Genomic DNA, 21,254 nt, shown 5'->3' with positions numbered 1-21,254 from the left:
TCCCATGTAGTTGTAGCGGAGCTCGGCAAATGTGCTGATTTTGACTATAAAAAGCGATTGGAATCAAACATAAATCACATTTACAAAACAGATCAGTGGAGACATTTTATTATTATTACTATTTAGTTTTTCTTTAGTTGTTTTTCCGTTACATTGTATTATGGCCAGTCTATGAGTATGGCAGGTGAGGCTCTGCCTCCCCTGCCTCCCCTGACTGCACGTCGCTGTATATTTCATATTTTTGTGAAATGTATTTATTATAATAATTATGTTTTTAGTTTGTATATTATTATATTAATATTAATTACTTTAATTAATTTATATTCAAGTCTTTTTTTGTGAATGTTTGATTTCGTAGATATTTCTTTATATTAAATCCTTGATACCTGTAGATATGTATGTACTTATTTTGAATACTACGATGAACATTGGCACATTACAACAAAGTATATAAATACATTATAATTATTGCTTCTACATATAAAGTGATGGTTACACCCAGGTGTGTCCTCTATCACTTCCTTTACCTACTTGTTGCTCCCCCACGCCTCCCCTTGTTTGCTGTTTTTCCACTGAGAGAATAAGTGTACTTTTACTTTATCATGGACTTCCAAATCTCCAACTTTTATATAAAGACATTACGGAAGTGTGAAGCAGCCAAAGTATCAAATCAAAAAATGTCAATGGCATAAATCTGAATAATGAATTTAATCAGTTTAAATCAACTAAAACAACATCTTCTCATATTTGAATCTGTTGTTGTTTAATCAAAAACACTGATTTATTGTGTCTGTCTGCCTTTAAATCTGCATTAATTTACATCTTGGAGGAGCAGTGAATATTTTATTAATAGAATAAATTGGAGGAAAGGTCAATCAGTAGATGTTTTCTGTATTTAAGGAAGCAGCAAAAACAGGACTTTCTGACAAGATGTACTAACAACTCTCAGCTTCATCCTGCTGCCCGTAATACAATATCCCAATTCAAATGTAAATGGTAACATGTATGTGAGAGTGTGTAGGTATGAGCAAAAATAATACATCATTTGAAACCAAAGAAATCCTGCAACACTCTGCTTAAATGCATCCAAACCCAACGCTTATTGATTTTAAAATCACTCATTTCTTAATCTTATTTTTACGTGCAATCTGCTCTTTCTTGTTGTATCTGTGTCCTTGCCTTTTTGTACTGTACTGGGAGGTTCATGAGAATTTCTTTGGCACAAGCAGCTGAGAAAACATGAGGAACATACTGTGTACTGCAATTTTACTTTATCTTATATTTGTACATACATACTTATAATATTTTCTTGTATTTTCTTGAACACTTTTACTTTAAGTTCCCTTTTGATATACATTCTTTTAAATCTTATTTGATCTAAGATGGAGCTACCGTCACAACACGTTTTAGTGTTTCTGATTCAGTAGTGCTGTGTGTGTGTGTGTGTGTGTGTGTGGTGTGTGTGTGTGTGTGTGTGTGTGTGTGTGTGTGTGTGTGTGTGTGTGTGTGTGTGTGTGTGTGTGTGTGTGTGTGTGTGTGTGTGTGTGTGTGTGTGTGTGTGTGTGTGTGTGTACCTCCAGCTCCTCTCTGGTCTCCAGGGCCTGCAGCAGTTTGATCTGCTCCTCTGACTCCGCATTGATCCTGATGACCTGATCCCTGCAGAGAGAAACATGTTTCAGTGTCTAAACACTAATATTCACATTGTAGTTTATAAGTTGATTCTCAAATTCAAGTTATTTTCTGCAGTAGAGGAAGATTTAATTCCCTCCTTACCAAAATAAAAAGCAATTAATCGGCAGAACAGTCCGTAACCCTGTTTTGTTTAATTTCATACGACTGTAATTATGATTTTATCTTTCTCCAAACCAAACAAAACGTCCTTTCTCTGCCCACTGAATTCAAATGAACTCTTGTATTGGTTGGTTATTAACATGCTGATTATAAGGCATTAAATGGAGGAAAATCAAAAAACCTCGATCAAGTCATGTAATACTTGTATTTAATAACTAAGCCTGCAAGTTCATTCCTCAGCTAATTGGAAAACTGAGGAAATGGATGGTGAAAGTGATTGCTTCAAAAGTTCGAAGTTAAAGGTAGGGTAGGTAATTCACTTCAGAATCACTTGTTGTTATATCCCATGGAATGCTCTTAACATCCCGATAGCAATGAATACATTAAATGCTTTGACAATAAATACACACAACATTTCATCTGTGGAAGCCGTGGCGCTGTAAAAAGCACGACCAATCATCTGAGTCGGCCCGGGTCAGATGACCATCAGTGCACAAACTTATCTCGTGCCCTCATTGGCCTAAGTATTTTTCTTTTGTACGTTTTTGTGTTTCTCCTATTTTTCTACAATCCTGTTTTGATTGGCTGTGAATAAGAAAACATGAAGGACAAGACCATCTATTTTATTTTTTAGAATAGAGAATTTTTTTGCAAATAATTGTTACACATGAAGTTGTGCATACCTTGAACGGAACAGATGAAAGGAAATGAAAATGAGCAACTAAAGAGCAATAAACCCCCCCCCTGTGCCCGCTAGGTCAGGCCATAAAACCTGGTAGTATCAGCATACGACTGCATTATCACATTCCTTACGGGAGATAAGAAGCAGGGTTGGTCGTAAATGTCAACAGGCAATAAGGTTAAATATATAGAAGTAAAGACAGAATGAATCCCTAACAAGACGAACACAAGCAATACAACCATAAATGAATATATAAATACACTAAGTGACTTTCCACCGCTGCCTTCAGAAGAACTCACCCGATGAAGAGCCTCTCCGCGTGACTCGCAGCCAGCAGCAGCGTCAGCAGCCAGAAACCTCTCATCATGTCTCTGAGTTGGGGCTGTTGACCCTCCTTCGGTCCTCTCCTCTTTTAAAACCACCCGGACACAGCTGCTCTGTTCCCACTGCAGAGCACGCTGCTGGTATCACACGACAAAAGCATGTCCAGAAAAAAAGTTATTTCCAGTGACCAACCTGCTGATTAAACCTCTTTATCTGCTCAGTGCTCAGCTGCAGATAGTGGACGTTTCCCATTATGCTTTCCTGACTGAACTAAAGAAAAGAAACACTGAAAATACTCCATTACAGATAAAAGGCTTACATTCAAAACCTTAAAAAATAAAGCTTTATTTGTATACCCCTTCTTAGACACCAGGTGCAGCTCAAAGTGCTTTAAGGTCAGACAGTAAAAACGTCAGCACACATAATACAACAGTTTAACAGCTTAAGGGACACAGGAGGTAAAAGGAATGATAATACAAATAAATAATTATCCCTCTTGGTAAAATAAAGGAATACAAACTAAATATAATAGAATATAAAAGCCTATAAAATAAATAAAAACAATAAAAGAAAACCAAATAGGATAATAATAATAAAAACATATAAATAATAAAGAATAAAGTACCAACTTAAAAGGGAATGTCGCTAATAAAACTAAAATAAATAATAAAGGTAAACACCTGTAAAACCTATACAATAAAAACAATGCAAGTATTAGATGCTCCCTGTCAGTGTTATACTAATATATGGGATGTTTTTTGGATTCATGTTACTGCTGCATTAATGTGTATGTGGTATTTTACTGCTGTCAAATAATAATTTCTAATTACTATTAGATCTGGCCCGCCGGTATATTGCACGCACACCTTCACTCCATCCTGAGGGTCTCCTCAGCTCAGAGCCTGAGCCCAAACATTGATGACCTTGCCCCCAAGATGAGATGCCAAGTATCTGAACTAGCATCACAGAGCAGCACACTGAGTTTAATGGATGTTCTCTCTCACGACAGCAGGGCATGTTTGGTTTTCTCTTTGAGGGGAATAGTTTTGTTGAAGCTGTTGTTGGCCTGTGGAGAAATGTAATCATAAGAAATGACTCTGGAAAAGCTGCAGATAGAGCCATAAGAAATGAATGCAACTGATTATTTAATGTTTAATGTTGTTTTTATAGGCAATAATTTAAGCTTTGTTAGTTCCAGGTTTAATATGTGCAATAAGTTCATTTCAATAAGTTCTGCAATAAACATTGAACCAGTCCCTCCACTAGTACCCATTTTTTTATTTTGGCCCACTGTGTATTTGAGTTTGACCCCCCTGCCTTAGGCTGTTAGTAGCTGAATCTGCAGGATGATAAGATCATCATATGTTTGTAGCATTGTCTCTGTCCTGTGAAAACCATTTATCTCTAAAAACCTTCCATGAGTATTTCTGAAAAAAAACCTGTCTTCATGGACGTGAATAGGATTAATTATTTCAACACATAAAGGAGTACTTCATCCTTCATATCATCGAAATCTACACATCTGGTGATTCATGTTTCGTACCAGACAGAAAGGAGATGAACAATGGACAAAAGTAACTTGTCTCTTTTCCTTTCAGATGTTGTGGAGAAGTAATTTAAAGTTGCATGCATTTGTTTCCTAAACAAAGACGTGACCTCAACCAACACTTATTGAGATGACTCAATATGTTGGACTAAGAAGCACAGATAGATTAAATGATATGGTGTTATATATATTTTTTCAGAATGAAGTAAATGCTCCTGAGTCACAATCACTTGCACTTCGGCCCAGCAGCCAGTAGATGGTAGTGCACTTATTCTGTAGCAGGGACACATGTCGTTAAGAGATGTAGTGTGTTGTAGTAATAATAATAATAATAATAATATAGTCATTTATATCGCGCTTTTCCTGGTGCTCAAAGCGCTGAAGTAGAGCTGAACGATTGGCCAACTAATACATGTGTTGATCAACAATGAATCAGCAACTTTTTGACATTGTTTGAGTCACTTTTGAAGCTCAAAGGGAGAATATTCTCCTTTTCCTTGTGTTATTTCATTGTAAGCTATAGAGTTTTGAGTATAGGACTGTTGGTTGGTCAAAACAAGAGGTCTGTAAATGGGACCTCTGGAAATTATGATAGACATGTCATAGGCAAAACAAATAAAAATACAAATAACTTCAATGTAAAAAGCAGAAAAACAGAAATGGAAATACTTCTTACATTATTTTAAAATGTAGACCTAGCTCTTGCAGATTTGGAAGAAGTACTTATGAACATATTTTAATTAAGTAAAAGTAAACTCTAATAGAAATATAAGTCCTTAATTCCAAATGTTACTTCAGTAAAAGTACAGAAGTATTATAAGCTAAATGTACCTCGGTAGCACTTGGTCTTTCCGGGACTTGAACTGGTGACCTTTCAGTTGCCAAGCCAAGTCCCTATGGACTTCGCCATCACCGCACTTTATAACAAGAGGTTCGACCCAAATGCAGTAAAATGAGGGAGATAGTAACACAAAGAGAAACTAAACGAGAACAGACCGGAGGGCACGAGAAGCAAAAGAAGGAAAGCAGACGAAGATCTGACAGAGAACTTATTTACAGACAAGTCTAACCAAAGAGACACAGCAGGTGAGAACCTTAATATATACAGTCTGTGGTGGAAACACAGCAGCAGGTCAACACAATCACACAGGAAGGAAAACCAGACAAGAGACAAACAGAAAATACATTTCAAATTAAAACAGGAAACGACACTAGTCTCACTCAAAGTGTTTTAATGACGTGTGTTGGTCTGAAGCACATTTCATGCCGGGTACATTATTCGTTAATTAGTTCTGCAGTTACTGTTTGTACTGTTATGTTTTTTAAAATATAAATAGTGTATGTTATGTTTCATATATTTTTCTGTTAAACGTAAGTGTGAGAAAATGTAAGTGTGAGAAAATGTAAGTGTGAGAAAATGTAGTGGTGTAAGGATTACTTTCCTTCAAACTGTAGTGGAGTAGAAGTAGAAAGCAGCATACAATGAAAATTAAAAAACCACAGTGATTGAGTAAATGTACTTAGTTACATATCACCACTGAGTTTTTGTTATGTATATCCGTTATGTTGCAAACAATTGACCATTACACCATCTTCTCAAACTTCAATATGCAGTAAAATAGAGTGAGAAGCTCTCGATCTACAATACCATAATACATAACGACTGTCAGCAGAGGATTTGGCTTTCGTGTGAAGTTATTCATCCAGATATCCGCTGACTGATATCATCACACGCCGCTAAACCCTCCTCTGCTCCCAGAATGAATACAAAGAGGGGTTTAACATGTCACTTTGCTTCCCTTTCACTCCCACCAGACATAAAGGGAGGTTAATAGGAGTGGGAGGCTACGGGGGGGTGTGGGAGGTGAGCGGGGGCTTTCCATCTTTCTCAAAGTGGAAATTATTCATCGCTATTCCTGCTGGGTCTAAAACTTTAATGTCGCCAAGAAAAGTGGCTTTACATGTAAATGTGGGTGTGTTCTTTCCATTTGCCTCTAAAAGCTATAAGAACAAGGTATCCCCCACACAACACACACACACACACACACACACACACACACACACACACACACACACACACACACACACACACACACACACACACACACACACACAACACAACCACACACACACACACACACACACACACACACACACACACACACACACACACACACACACACACACACACACACACACACACACACACACACACACACACACACACACGCACACACACACGCACACACACGCCTGGTTCCACATGACTTCCTGTTCTCCGCTATAAATAGATCCATTTACATTGCATTTCATGGCTGAGCTCTCTCTCAATATTTCAGAAGCCCACCAGTAAATTGACCATTAATCATTTATTGCTCACTTATTCTTCTCATTTTGCACAACGCTTGTTTGGTTAGTTACAAAGCATATGCAACAAAACAATCTGTATTTTTGATCCGTGTATTCTGTATTTTCTATCTTGGTTTGTGATGAGTTTTCCCGCATCAGTACGTTGGCAGTGTTGGAAAAGTTAACCAGAAATTAACCCAAGAGTCAACGTAAAGGTACATTTAGCAGGGTGGTTCTTGTTCTTGTGTTGTATTTATACATATTATACTAGCTGTTCTTATCACTAACAACACATATGAGTTTTTAATAGTCCGATTTGTCAATGTGAAGCACATTTTGTATACTATGTGTACCAGTGTAGGAAAAAGTACTCAGACCTTTTACTTTGGTAAACGTAGTAATATCACAGTCTCCAAAAAACTCCAATACAAGTAAAAGTCGGCCCTTCAATAGTTTTTTATTGTCAGTTTTATTTCTATTTGGAAATGTTAACATTGTTTATTTCTACTCTTTAATTTCTACTTATGTGCAATGCCTTGTTTTGTTTTTATGCTGCTGCACCGCAAACATTTCCCAATTTGGCATCACTAAAGTACATCCTATCTTATCATTTAAACATCATGTTATCTATCTAAAAAGTAACTAAAGTGTCAAATGAATGTTGTGGAGGACAAAAAGAAAAATCGTACTCAATGAGATCTAGTGGAATAGAAATATAAAGTAGTAAAATAATGTAAATAATCAAGTACTTATACCTCGAAATTATACTTAAAGGGGACCTATCATGCAAAATGCACTTTTTTATGTCTTTTATATATAAACATGTGTCCCCGGTGTGTCGGGGAACTCATGCAGCGTCAGAAAATAAAACCCTCTCTCTTTTCCTCCGTACCCAAATCTCTAAAAACGGGGCTACAACGGAGCTGATCCAGATTTGCGTCTGATATGACGTAATATCTGAAATGTGGACCCACGGGCCAATCAGAAACGTTGCTATCAGAAACAATGCCTTACTGTTTTGGACGTAATATGGTCGGTGTTTACATTAGCATCGCTAACACTCAGAGCTAACCTGTACTGGAGAGCATGTGTGTGAAGAAGCAGGAAGTAAAAAGGAACTCACCTTGTGGTATAACCGGCAAGAGAGAAAGCCTTTGAGCTCCAGACTGTTTCAGAGAGAATCCTTGATAATCCATGATATGGCGTTTCATCACGGCAGCATTTAGTTTAGACAGTAGCTGCCGGGTCCCGCATGAGCTCAGACCCCTCTCCTTTTATCTTACCTTTTTTTTTTTTTTTAAGCTTTATCCCCAAATCAGCACTTTTGGAACAGGAAGTGAAATAGAGGGATATGAGGCATGGCTAGAATGGGTGATCTGTTTGGTATTTTGAGCAAAACACTTCATAGACATGTTTTTTATATATTTTTATATATCTGAGACCTATGCTATTGCTTAAAAATAGCATGATAGGTGACCTTTAAATATAGTACTTTAGTAAATGTACGTGGTCACAGTTAGTCAGCTGTGACTTCCTTTCTTCCTTCGTCCAGAAAAACCCCTTCCTCTGATTAAAACTCTGTTAGATATCATCTTTAGTTTCTTTTATAACTCGAGCTGTAGTTTCATAATGTGCTGCTCCAGCTCTCCTTCATCCTGAGAATAACTCGGAGCAGCGGGTGTGAACAAGACATAATGAGAGCAGGGTGAGAGAAAGTAAGTGACAGTTCCTCTCGCTGCTGGAAAAGTACGTCTGATTCAAAATGCGCCGTGACACACTGCTGAACTTTCTGATCTGTTTAATACACCAATGCTATCAGCTCCCTGATGATCCTAAGATGCTCTCTGACTCTGAGGGACACAGGTTGTTTATATTTAAAATGGAGATTTCCATAGATTACATAATGTTTCTGTGTGGTAATACTTTCATAATCTTGTCAAGCCATTAGTTAAAATAAGTATGTTTTAGCTCTGTTAAGTTATCTTGGACGAATATCTAACTCTGTACATTGTTCACCAGCACTGTTTAATTTAAGGCCTTTTATCTGTTGTTTACAGAGAAGAAGGGTTATGGTGGAGTTTGAGCTTGTTTGCTGCAAACTGTTGTTTTTTTATAAATGTCAAAATGTGATATTGGTAAGAGCAGCGAGACATAACAATATCTGTAATGAAGAAGCAAACACTAAGGGAGGCTGAATGATGCTAATATCTGTATTGACTGTTCTCAGTCGGTTTGGCAGAATTAACATTATTTTCACTTGATAAGAGGCACTTGATTCATTACAGTACATTACATGTTAGACGCTTTTATCCAAAGCGACTTCCATACTCAATACTGAGGGCAATCCCACAGGAGCAATTTGGGGTGAAGTGTCTCAAGGACACGACATGCTGACTGCAGTGGGGTTTGAACCTGTGACCCCCTGAACCCAACACCAAGGCTCTATCCACTGCGCCACACGCCTCCCGATTCAATGTTAATATCAAAATGATCACTTTTGCGCCCTAAAGCCACCTTTATAAGGCAGAAGTAATCAACCAGCTTAAAATAATCACACACTCAGGCACTGAGTCTCATAAACTGTTATAACAGGGTGTATGCAGGAATCCTGAAGTTACATTTAATCCCTTTTAAGACCTTTTTTAAGACCCTTTCCGTACATTTTAAGACCTCATCGCCAACTGGAGTTTTAACCGGTTACCTTGGCGACACACTTTACCTCACATTGACTATAGGCAGTATTGATTGTCCTTCCTCCTTATCTTCCAACCACTTGGACGCAGACTTGCATTTCCCCATAACGATGTTGCTTAGCAACCGGCGTAAACGGACCTTCGCGCTATCAAGCAGTGAGCGTGCGATGTCCTGTTCAGATGACGTCAAACCCAACGGGATGCCATCAATAAACTACACAGAATCACACTACACACCTCCGCAATAGGGATGTGCATCTCCATCACTGAGGCCGATGCGATGCGCATCTCGATACGTTGCCACGATACGATACATTAACGATACATTTGAAACACTAGGCGATGCGATACGATACGATTCACCCCTGTTGCGATACAGTTCGATACGATTTGATTCAACATTATGCGATTTGGTGCGATACGATGCGATTCAACACGATGCAAAAATAATGATACTTCAATATGGTACGACAGAGGATTTTTGTTTTATTCCTTATGCAGCAAATCATACATTAACAAAAAAGTGCTTTACATATTTGGTACTGCACATCCCATCATGCCGTTTATTTTGTTTCCTTTAAAAGCTCTCCAGAGTACAATTCTATAACACCTCACAGTCCACATCCAACAATGTAAGGATGCATTGCTCATGATTAACAATGTGAAAATAACAGCTACCATAGTGCAATGCCCATACAGCTGCCAGCCTGATGTGCTTAACACTCATTCATAAGCTAACTCACCAGTGAGCAGAAAGCGGTGGGTTCTATATGAACAATAAATAATACAAATAACCTTTCACAAACAGGTATTTCATAACTGCTTACAGTGAGGAAGACATTTACATTATTATTGGCCGTCACAGGCTGCTGTAAACTAAACACCACTCTCTCTGACAGAACACCTCACTAAGTGATTTAACTCGTATGTCTAACTTTCATGTTTCTCTTTTCAGCCGCAGACCCCATGTCGCCTCTTTATGTGCGTCGCTAAGTTCCTCGTACTACTTGTGTACTTTAAAGCGGCTCGGAATCGTTAACAATTTGCGAGCGATTTTTCAAGTTGACCGTCTGTAGTATATAGTGCCGCGCACATATACCATCAGGACGTTACTGATGGGGTGCGGCTGCGGAGTGATACTGTGTGTATGCAAGCCCGCATCTAGGACGGATCTATGTATCATGGCTGTAGACCTGTTAAGTAATAAAGATACCTCATACAAAGGTCTACGGATACCTTATTACTCTCCATGACCTGCGGTCAACTATATAGCCTAGCATAAAGGACTATTACACCGTCTTTCTTGAACAATCCGAAGTGTTGCCAAACGTTTGATTTGTAGGTATTTTTCGGTGCGCTGTGTTTCTCTTTCCCCTCAACTTCCGTGTGTGTTGATAACTGAGACTCTCGGCCTCCGTAGTGGCGAAGCAAATATCAAAAATCGTCTCTGCTGAGCGTTGACAAGATGAGGGAATTTTATATGATGAATCGGTTTTTTACCGATGCAAAGACGCTACGCAATCGATGCATCGCGAGTTCAGCCCGGTTCAACCCAAACTGTAGCCGATGTGCACTCTTTCAACCGGTGCACTCGCATCTTGAACGTTTATGCCGGTGCACCGATGCGAATCGGTGAATCTTAACATCTCTACTACGCAATGATTACATTCAGGCAGACTGTAGAATACAACCTCTTTGGACAATTTATATACTTATTGAAGACAAGCTACAGAATGTAATACCTTGGAAAATGCTGTTTAATACTTTTTAATAGCCTTAATTTTCGCTAAATTGATTTATCAACTTTTAATACTTTTTAAGACCGCGCGGACCCCCTGAGACTCCTTTTAAATTATTCTGAGGTTGAATTCATTGTTGACATAAAAATGATTAAATATTATTCACTTTCTACAAATTCACATTTGTGCAAAAGCATACAAATCCATTATCTTGATGCTGCATGCTTGAAAGTCTTTCCCTTTCACACTGAGTTTGTTAAATATATCTGCTCAGGCGTTTACACTGATCAGTGCAAAGATTATATAAGCTCTCCATGGCGCTGTCACATTTGCATTCTCCGTTTCTGCCAATTGAGTGTTGATGGAGCCGAACGTCTGCGCGACATCAGAGACGCAGGAACCGGACAGGCTTGTTATTGAATATGTAATATGTGATTTTCTTACAGTCCCAGGCACATCATTTAATGGTGAAAATCAGCTTAAATATGACCACTTCTCCATACTGAGGATGGCATGTCTCCCTGGAGAATTACTCATTACCTTTCCCTCCCTGTCAAACATCCGAGTGAACAGCGAGCTGACAAATAGTCCCTTGGGCTGTTTAACCCGCACACATCAAGTCTTTTCTTTTCATCTCTACAATAAAATCCTGCATCCAAACCTTCTAAAACCTTTTTTTTTAAAACTATATAAACAGGCTTGGAGAGTAACGGATTACATGTAACGGGATCACGTGATCAAAAAAAGGTGACTGTATTATCTTAATCAGCTTGCTGTTACATTTATAAAACAATGGGGATGACTAGCAGGATTACAATGTTATTTAAAAAACAAAAAAAGAGCATATTAAACTGATAAACAGTCATTCTAACAGATTACATTGTTAAAGTAACCCCTCCCAACCATTACACATGATTGAATGATGCACTTCAATCTGACTCTGCATTAAAGCCTCGTGCCTTGACACCATTACGTAATAGTCTAAGAAAAGACCAGAACAGCCCAGGAAGGCCTCAGCCTGCGTAAAAATAGCATTGCAGGCACGAAACGATCCGGCTATATTTAGAAACTGCCCCCCTCTCCGTTTCTAAAATTAGCAGAGGAGATGTTTCATATTCATCACAAGACTCTGCCTCGTCTTCGCCGGAATATTTCCATCTTTGTACTTTGTGAGTGGAGAGGACACACACCTCCTTCATCAGGGTGCATGTGTGTTTAGGAGCTGGCTGTGGGCTTTCTGAGGTGCATGTCATCAAAATGTCACACACTAGTCCTTATTCCATTACTCACCGCCGCCCCATTTCTGCGTGCAGGCATCTTGCAGCTGATGAGCTTATAAAGGGGAGTGGGGGGAAATAAAAGTGTCAGCCAAGAGACTCCAGTAGCTCCCCACATCGACTCAAGTGATATTGGATTCATGCTGAGCTTGTTCGAGTCTGCTTTATTGCTTTAGATTCTCCGGTGCTTAATGCTCGTGGCGTCCCTGTGGTGCAAAGCATCTGCAAAGTGTGATTCCCAGGAGGTGGATATTGTTTTTTGAGTGAGATAAGATGGGGCAAAGCCTGATATATTCACTGAAATATGTAAAACAACAATGAAATATATGTATTTGATTCATTTAGGTATTGTAAAATGAAATGAAATTGGCCAAATCAGCATCCTCTTCACAAAAACACACTATTATAGACTTGTTTTTATGTACAGATGGCCTATTGCATTGATTTTGGTTTATATTGATCGTGTTACTATTCTTTGACTTTAGTGCAGTGCTGGATATCATCAATGACACCGTTCTTATTAAAGGAATAGCTGGACGTTTGGGAAATATGCTTTATCCTTGGCTTGTTAAGGAAGATGAGAAGATCAATACCACTCTCTTATTGGTGTTGTTAATGATAATAGCTAGAGGGAGGAGATGATTAGCTCAGCTCCCAGGTTAAATCTAGTTTGAATGAAATTCCCTCTGCTGAGACCAACCGAGGAGTTCCACAAGGAACAATACTGGGACCTTTTCAATTTACTCACTACAAGCTACACCTACAAATCATTCACTAACACTCTTTGCAGACGATAAAGCATTATCTCTCATTCAAACTCACGGACCGTAAAAGGTATAATTTATTATTTGCCTGCAGAAAAAGTATCCAAAATGAATGAATTAATGAATTTAAGTAAATGGAGGACACGGTTTAACAGAAATGAATAGTTTAAAAACTGCCAGGTCTTAATGAATATGCATGTCTGTGGAGTAGGGTACATACAGTATGACTGGATCGATGATACGTTGATTATACTGCACAAGTTGTTTGACAGTTTGTAAACAGCTGTTGTTAAAAGTTACCCCAAAATTCAACAAGAACATTTTGTTTCTGGACTCTTAAATCTCTGTAAATGAATGAGAGAAAAGGTTTTCATAAAGAACTATAGGTATCATGTTGTTCAAAGTGAGTTATTGATATACAATTGGTTATTTTTTGGAGTATTTATTCAAGACATGGGCTTCACTGCATAGTTGCTAAGGAGATGCTAAATACGCACCACAACGTTTTAATATCTACAACTGACAAGACAGGTGATGATAATCGGCCCTGGACTTGTTAATCAGTGATGTTTTATCAACTGAGGGAGGCTCAAAGTGTCAAAAAATTAGATAAGTGATGGTAATAAGAGCAAGGAGTGGTGATTTTATTACTTCACGCCTTGATGCCTGGATTACAGTCAAGCTACTGAACAGCTTCCAATTTTACAAAATGTGGCATACAGACTACTGACTAGAAAAAGGTGTTTTTCACACATCACACACTCCAATTTGGGCTTCATTGCACCGGTTGACAACATCATTAAAAACTACTATTAATCACAAAAGGAGCTTTGCATTTTCCTTATTATTTCACCCAACTTCTGCACCCTTAGTTTCCTAAAGGTCCTCTTAAACTGAGTCCAGGTTAAAAGCTAAATGTGATCAAGATGTTGCTGTACGACATATATGTGTCTCTGCTTGTAAGATTCCTCTTTACTGTGATGAGGCCTTTTCCCTAGTTAATTAGAGCCATGGCTGTATAATAAGAACTGGATACAGCGTCGGAGGCGGGGTCTCGTTCGTTCCTATGAGAGCTGCTCATTGGCAATGAAGGCAAAATGGCCCGACTTTTGAGAGGGCGAAACGTCATAGATTACCCATCATGCCTGGCTGTCGGAGCAGAAGAACCCGTATGTGCGCTCACAGAGCATGCGCCCCTTAAGCCCCGCCCCCCGAGCTCCCACTCTCGGCTCAGTAGAATGAATGGAGAGAGAAAATAAATCTAGATTCGGCTTTTAGTGCATTTTACAACTTTAAGGACCGAATGATTATAATAAGGGCTATAAAATAGTTCATACTGGGTAGTTTATTTAGTTTAAAAAAAAATATCCGCTGATTTACAGACGTCTCTTTCCCCATGTTAGTCAATGGGGAAAAGTCTTTCTGGGCCAAGTGATGTCACGGACTGATACGGAAATTGTAGTACCGCCGTTTGGACACTACATAGACCCTCCAGAAAAACGCGATTCTGCGATCGCAGAATTTACCGCATAATCAGCAAAATGGCGCAGATTTTTAAAAGGCCGCATATTTATCAAAAGGCCGCATAATCCCCGCAGTTTTCCACACAAAATTGAGAAAAAAAAAAGTTAACTCGTCTTGAGGTGAAGTGATGATGATGACGCGACGTCATCAGCTCGCGCATCACAGAAGGTAAACAACACCGTAGAGTGAACGTGTGGAGCTCACACGAGAGAAAAAACACTAAGATGAAAAAATCTAATCCATCTCATTTACCGACGAACATTTCTGCTAAAGACCGGGCAAAGCAGTAGTGATGGCAAAATGAAGCTTTGAATGAAGCGTCGAATCACTTGGACAATTGTGTCGGAAATAGGTTCATTTCTCGAAGCTTCAGTTACAGCGACCTCTCCTGGTGAAGTGCAAGGCTGCAGTGGGTTTAACGTATCTTTGCCTTGAAAAATATTCGATGCACACACACACTAAGACTGAATATCATGTTCTATTTGCAATTAAAGATTGATAATTGTGTGTATTGGGTTATTGAGAAGAGACTAGAGAGTGCTAGACATGTTTTTGGGCGGAGAGGGCCTTTTATCAGTTATTAAAGTTGAAAAGCAATGATTAAAATACGTCCATTCCGGGATTTGAACCAGCTGCGCGGAGGACATCGCCCCATTCGGGCCGCCGGCTCTATCCACTGGGCTATCTATTCCTTCAAATATTTAACTGTTTTTATATTACTGATAATTGTCTTTGTTCACAACTTCTCCACATTTCGAAGTGTTTCCCGAGCCAGAACGACCTATCTTTCTTCCTGGCTTGCTCTATAATGATACTACAATTCAAATGCAATACCAACAACAACTCAACAGCAACAACGCAAACTACGACAACAACCCACACATTGCGCATTGTTTAGAGCGGTCATAAAGTGTTGAAGCGCTCAAATTCGAAACTGTTTCAACCTGTCACCTGTCAGAATCGAGACGAGGCAGTGCATTGAATCGCGTGAATGGACCGCGAACCAGTCAAGTGATTCATTCAGGAAATGAAGCAGTTGCTGCTTCGGACGTCACATGTCACGTGATTTGAAGCAGTTGCTGCTTCGGACGTCATATGTCACGTGATTTGAAGCAAGCTTCGAAGCACTGCTTCTATGGAATAGGAAGTCCAGGGTTGAAGCTCCGAAGTACCCCGATGTCTCGCACGGAAGTGGTGGGAAACTATTCTGCACCCCGTGCAACTGTGTGTTGGAGCATAAGAGAACATCGACGGTGACGACCCACTTCGATTCATTCAAACATTCGAAAATGCTTTCTGCTGCTGCGGACAAGAAAGCCAAACAACTCACGTTCACCGAGGCATCAACCTCCAAAACCCTTTCGAGGGCTACAAGAAACGAGGTGAGAAGCCTACAAGATTGAAGCTGGTCAGATAACGAACAAGTAAATGAAAACAGAATGAGGCGGAGATGTGTGTGTGTGAGTGTGTGAGAGAGTGTGATTAAAATAGCCCAATTGCTTTTACAATAAATAAACATTGAATGTGTTTAATTGAATAGTAAAGGGGTTTAACGTTAGTGGCAGGTTGTGTGTGAGAGAGAATAAATAAATAAGACAGCCCAATATTTATTTTTTCTGCATATTTCGCAACTTCCCGCAATTTCACCGCATAAAATCACATAAAACCCCGCATGTTTGATCGCATAATCAAGGATTTTTGCCCGCGTTTTTCTGGAGGGTCTAACTACACATTTTTTCCTCAGTGTCCGGAGCACTTCCTGGGGGCTTGATTTGAGCTAGTAGAAGCGCAAAAGTTCAAATTTCTGATTGGCTGGGCGAATTGCAAACCACGCCCCGTAAAACTCGGAAAAGTTTTTTGAAGCCGCCATTGTATTTGCTGGCATTAGCATTATTAGCATTAGCCCCGCGCACCAACGGAGAGAGAATAATTTATGGCAACACAAAATAAAACATGGGAGCGGTGGAGATGAGGAGGTGTCGGCGTTCTGGCGATTTACTCGGAAGGCTTCAGTAGAAGCTGCTGGGAGTCCCAGCAGCTTCTACTGAAGCCAGTCCCCAACTCCGGGGACTTCCGGCCGGGGACTTTGGGCGGCAGTATACGCCGTGAAGTGGTTTGCGGCCTGCCAGTAAACCCAAAGCAGAAGAAGAAGAAGTGACGTCAGCGGCTTCATTTGCGTAATCTTCCCCCAGGGACTTATTCCGGTGTGAACGCGATCTGCTCTTTAGTTCCATGGGGGAACTAAGTGCTGGCACTAAGTGCTGGGAACTAATGCCCCGGCCACACGAGGACGAAAACGGTCGTTTGCGTTACTGTTTAGTGTCATATAGACCGTTCGGCCACACGAGGACGACCGAATACGGCACTAAACGACTGCGGAAACGATAACGGGTCCCAAGGTGGATAGAACGGCATACGCAACGCTCTGGAGGGTCCAACGGCTCCGTGTGTGCGCCCTATACGATCATTTTCTGATAATGATTGCGCAATAGCCCCGCCTCTCCCCACCTCTGCTGCTCACCCCCGCGTCAAAGTAAACTGCACACTGAATTCAGATTATTTATCTTTCTCTCGATATGGACATAAACGCGAGTGAAGTCTAATCTGACAGGACGGAGACACCTCTCAAACTACATAAACTAGTTATAAATATGTTTATTTTTACTGTCGGCCGGGTCACTCATTACTGGATCAGCTGCTGCATGAGACAGACACTGACGCTGTCCAAAGAGAGGGAGGAAAAAGAGAGGCTCCATGTATTTTATTATTATATTATATAGAGTCGTTATTCATTTGTTTTAAAGCTCAATAAATAACAAAGAAGACCTTTGACCGGCACTTTTATAATTTTGTCGGAAGATTTAAACTTTAATACACGTTGACTGGCGAAAAACTCTGCCCGGTTCCCTCGGCCCCCACCGCAGAGAATAAACAGAAGGGCAACCATGACAACCATGCTTCTTCGCTGCTTTTGTGGAGGAAGTTACAGCGCCACGTACAGGCTCCTGCATATGTACTGCAGCTTCTCCAGCGGTTGGAGCTAAACGGAGCCGTCTCGTGTGGACAGACACTATCCGGATGACTATTGCGTGTGGACGGAAGCTTTTTTGCGTTTGCGTTAATCCTATGCGTTTAGCCGTTTTCGTCCTCGTGTGGTCGGGGCATAAGTACGGCAAAGTACTTGGTGTGAAAGCGGCTTTTATAACACATTGCCGGGATGGGAAAACCTTTTCTGTACCTTATTTTCCTTCTACAGCACACATATTTTCTCTTATTCATTAATTATACATGTTATTTCCATGAAAGGTTATACACAGGCAAAGATAATTATAATTACTTCACTAAGACACAATGCAATTCTAGGATCCCTCGCAGCAAATACACCAGATGTCCACTTTGTTCTTGAATTTACGAGAAAACACAAATCTACCATGTTTTTGGCTTAGAGTGCCAATTACAGTTTCTGATTATAGCTTTAAGTGGGAGGCGAAACATAACAATATAATAACTCAACATGGAATTCAAAGTCATATGCAGGAAAACACAAAGAGAGCAGATAGCATGAGCGCTCATTAAAACATTGTACAGGATAAAGAAAAAAAAGTGTACCGGCTTTAATTAGCACACTGTCACTTGTTACAAAGCAGCCCACGCTGTTTGCATGTCAGATCACTCCCCAACAGCATCATAAGTTGTTGTGTTGCTATTCTCAAAGCTGTGCCCCATAATAAAGCACAAATGCCTCAGATAGAGAAACATTGGACTGTTTATCTATAAAGACAGTCGGCTTCTGCTCTCACACGACATGCCTTTTACTGGTTGTCAGTTCAGCAAACAACTGAATGAATAAAATATGACACGCACAACACGAAAGATTCTCATGTGATGTTTTTGTGGACAAATCATATCTTTTTGAAAGTCTGTTTCGATGCACAGTGAAGCGGAGTTGTTATTCCAGTTCCACATCATCTTTGTACTCTCTTTAGGCACCACATGACACTAAATCAAGCTCCATATTTGTGGAATCAGCTTCCAGTTTGTTTTCGGGCGGCAGACACCCTATCCGTTTTTAAGAGTGCGCTTAAGACCTTCCTTTTTGATAAAGCTTATAGTTAGGGCTGATTAGATTCAGCCCCTAGTTTTGCTGATATAGGCTTAGTTTGTCGGGGGACATCTTACTTCTTCCTTCTCTCTGTCTCTACCTGTGTACTCTCATGTTCCGATTAACCCAGCTTCCCCAGATTTCCATCTTTTTGGTGTCTATATACGCCGGGATCCGGAGTCATGGATGATCCTGCACTCCTCTGTCCTGGATCGCGAGCCCTGGATCTTGAATCGTGGCTGTGGTCCTGGATCATAGGTCCTGGATGGATATCCTCGTGGATTCATCTTCCTATTATACACACATGCATTTCCAAACATTTGGTCTACCTATGTTGCAAATGTATTATCTTTTCAATTTACACACGGCATCTATTGCACGTCTGTCCGTCCTGGGAGAGGGATCCCTCCTCTGTTGCTCTCCCTGATGTTTCTTCCATGTTCCCTTTAAACTGTGGGTTTTCTCTGGAAGTGTTTCCTTGTACGATGTGAGGGTCTAAGGACAGAGGGTGTCGTATTGTCATACTGATATTCTGTACACACTGTGAAGTCCACTGAGACAAATGTAACATTTGTGATATTGGGCTATATAAATAAACATTGATTGATTGATTGATAAATAATACAGCTTTTTTCCCATAAAATGTGTTGGTATAAAGAATGTCATATATTGTCAAAAGTGAAAGAGCTTTGAGGAATCCTTCAACTCCAGATGGCTCAAAGTGAGTGAGACATTTCCCAGTTTTTGACAGCGTTCCCTCATCTCCTAACATCTGACTTCTGTTGTCATGTAAAAACTCCTCTTTAAAACCCCTTTGGATAAATAGAAGATCAAGTGAGTTTCAAAACAGGTCCCATTTTTATAATTCCTAAATCACTGAGATTTTATAGATGCAGAAATACTTTACAACTGAGACCTGTTTTTCTTATATGGATGTTGTTGCTCTCTCTAGCAGCCGGAGATAATCAAATGATGCTTCACCTGGAAGACTTCCTGTTAATCCAATCAGGCTAAATGCAATAAGTAGTGACGTGTGCACGAGGATTTATATAAAAGAGTCAGAAGAATGAAAATACAAAGTTACAAGAGCTTCTGGAGGAAGCAGTATTACAATTATTGCAGAAAACTGGGGAAAATGGATATGATGTTTTCATTTCGGATAATTTGTTTGTAAGCAGGATTATGGTTTGCATTAAGTTTGGTGGATTTCTGTAACATAAGAAAATGAAGCAGATTTGAGTCATGGGTCAGATAAACACATTATTCGAACTAAGGAAACAAAGGGAAAGGGATGCTCTCTCCTCCGACTACTCTTCTAGTGATCTTCAATGGTGCAGGGTTTCAGGGAAAGTTCAATTTGTAGAACTATGACCTTATTTTCCCTGAAAGGAAGCCAATGGCTGAGAGCTTGAGCTGTGATTCAAGATGGACAAATTAAAAGAGACGTTTCTGAAAGTAACAAATCATCATCATACTTACACCAAACTGGAACTATATAACCAGCACGGCCACTAACACACACACACACACACACACACACACACACACACACACACACACACACACACACACACACACACACACCACACACCACAACACCACACACACACACACACACCACCACACACACACACACCCACACACACACACACACACAACACAACACACACCACACACCACACACCACACACACACACCACACACACACACCTTGCTGTTATGGGGCCTACACACCAAACTGACACGTCCCGACGGAACACGATTGTTGTGTCGCCTCACGTCTCTGCGTCTTGGCCAACAGTCGCACTGGAACACACCGCAAAGACTTCAGCCGACGGCCAAGTAGCACGTACGCACTGCGCATGCGTGAGTGTGTGTATTCGTCATTCAAAAGAAGCAACAACCAGAAGTGAGGCCCAATCCCAAATCACCCCCTCGACCCTACCCCTGGAGTGAAACTCTGTCTGTAGCCACACTCGCAGCTGAATGAAGTTCCCTCCATTAAGGGTTAAGGGTATAAATACAGCGGCAAGCTTTGGGACGGCCTCCCCTCTCTCCGGCAGAAACAGGAAGTGCCGTAACTGTAACAACGGTTTCAAATCAGCATCTCTTTGACAAAAAATGTAATTGAATAACTCAAATAAAACTCCAAACATCTTTCATTGTGTTACTTTTTTGTAAAGCTCTTTTAGTTTTAAACCTGATTTTTTCTTTATAAGCTTCTTAGTTTTTGCAACGGTCTGTAAATATACACAACTTTATAATAAAATGCACACATTTACCTGTTTCTAGACTAAACACAGGTATGATCCTAAGTTAAAACATATGAGGCTATCATGAGGTTGTTAACATCGCAGTTTATCAGTGGATGTTTGCTGGAACTACTTGTTAACAGCTTGTTTCCTGACGGACACACACAGCGTGACTCCGGTCAGGTAGAGACCGGTCTCCAGTCAGCACCGA

General features: G+C 40.1%; 1 protein-coding gene across 1 annotated transcript in view; it reads right to left on the bottom strand.

The window, feature by feature from the left end:
- The window catches only part of cpa4 (carboxypeptidase A4), a 49,912-nt gene that overhangs the window by 13,485 nt on the left and 15,173 nt on the right, over positions 1–21,254 (bottom strand). Inside the window, exons 2-3 of the mRNA XM_034205550.1 lie at positions 2,773–2,931; positions 1,575–1,656 (exon numbers count right to left, since the gene is read on the bottom strand). Of these exons, the coding sequence (XP_034061441.1) occupies positions 1,575–1,656; positions 2,773–2,840 (150 nt within the window). The 5' untranslated portion in view covers positions 2,841–2,931. The remainder of the gene's footprint in view (positions 1–1,574; positions 1,657–2,772; positions 2,932–21,254) is intronic.

This window comes from Gymnodraco acuticeps, unplaced genomic scaffold, assembly GCF_902827175.1.
Source record: "Gymnodraco acuticeps unplaced genomic scaffold, fGymAcu1.1, whole genome shotgun sequence".
Lineage (NCBI taxonomy): Eukaryota > Metazoa > Chordata > Actinopteri > Perciformes > Bathydraconidae > Gymnodraco > Gymnodraco acuticeps.
This window is presented reverse-complemented; position numbering and strand designations above follow the sequence as displayed.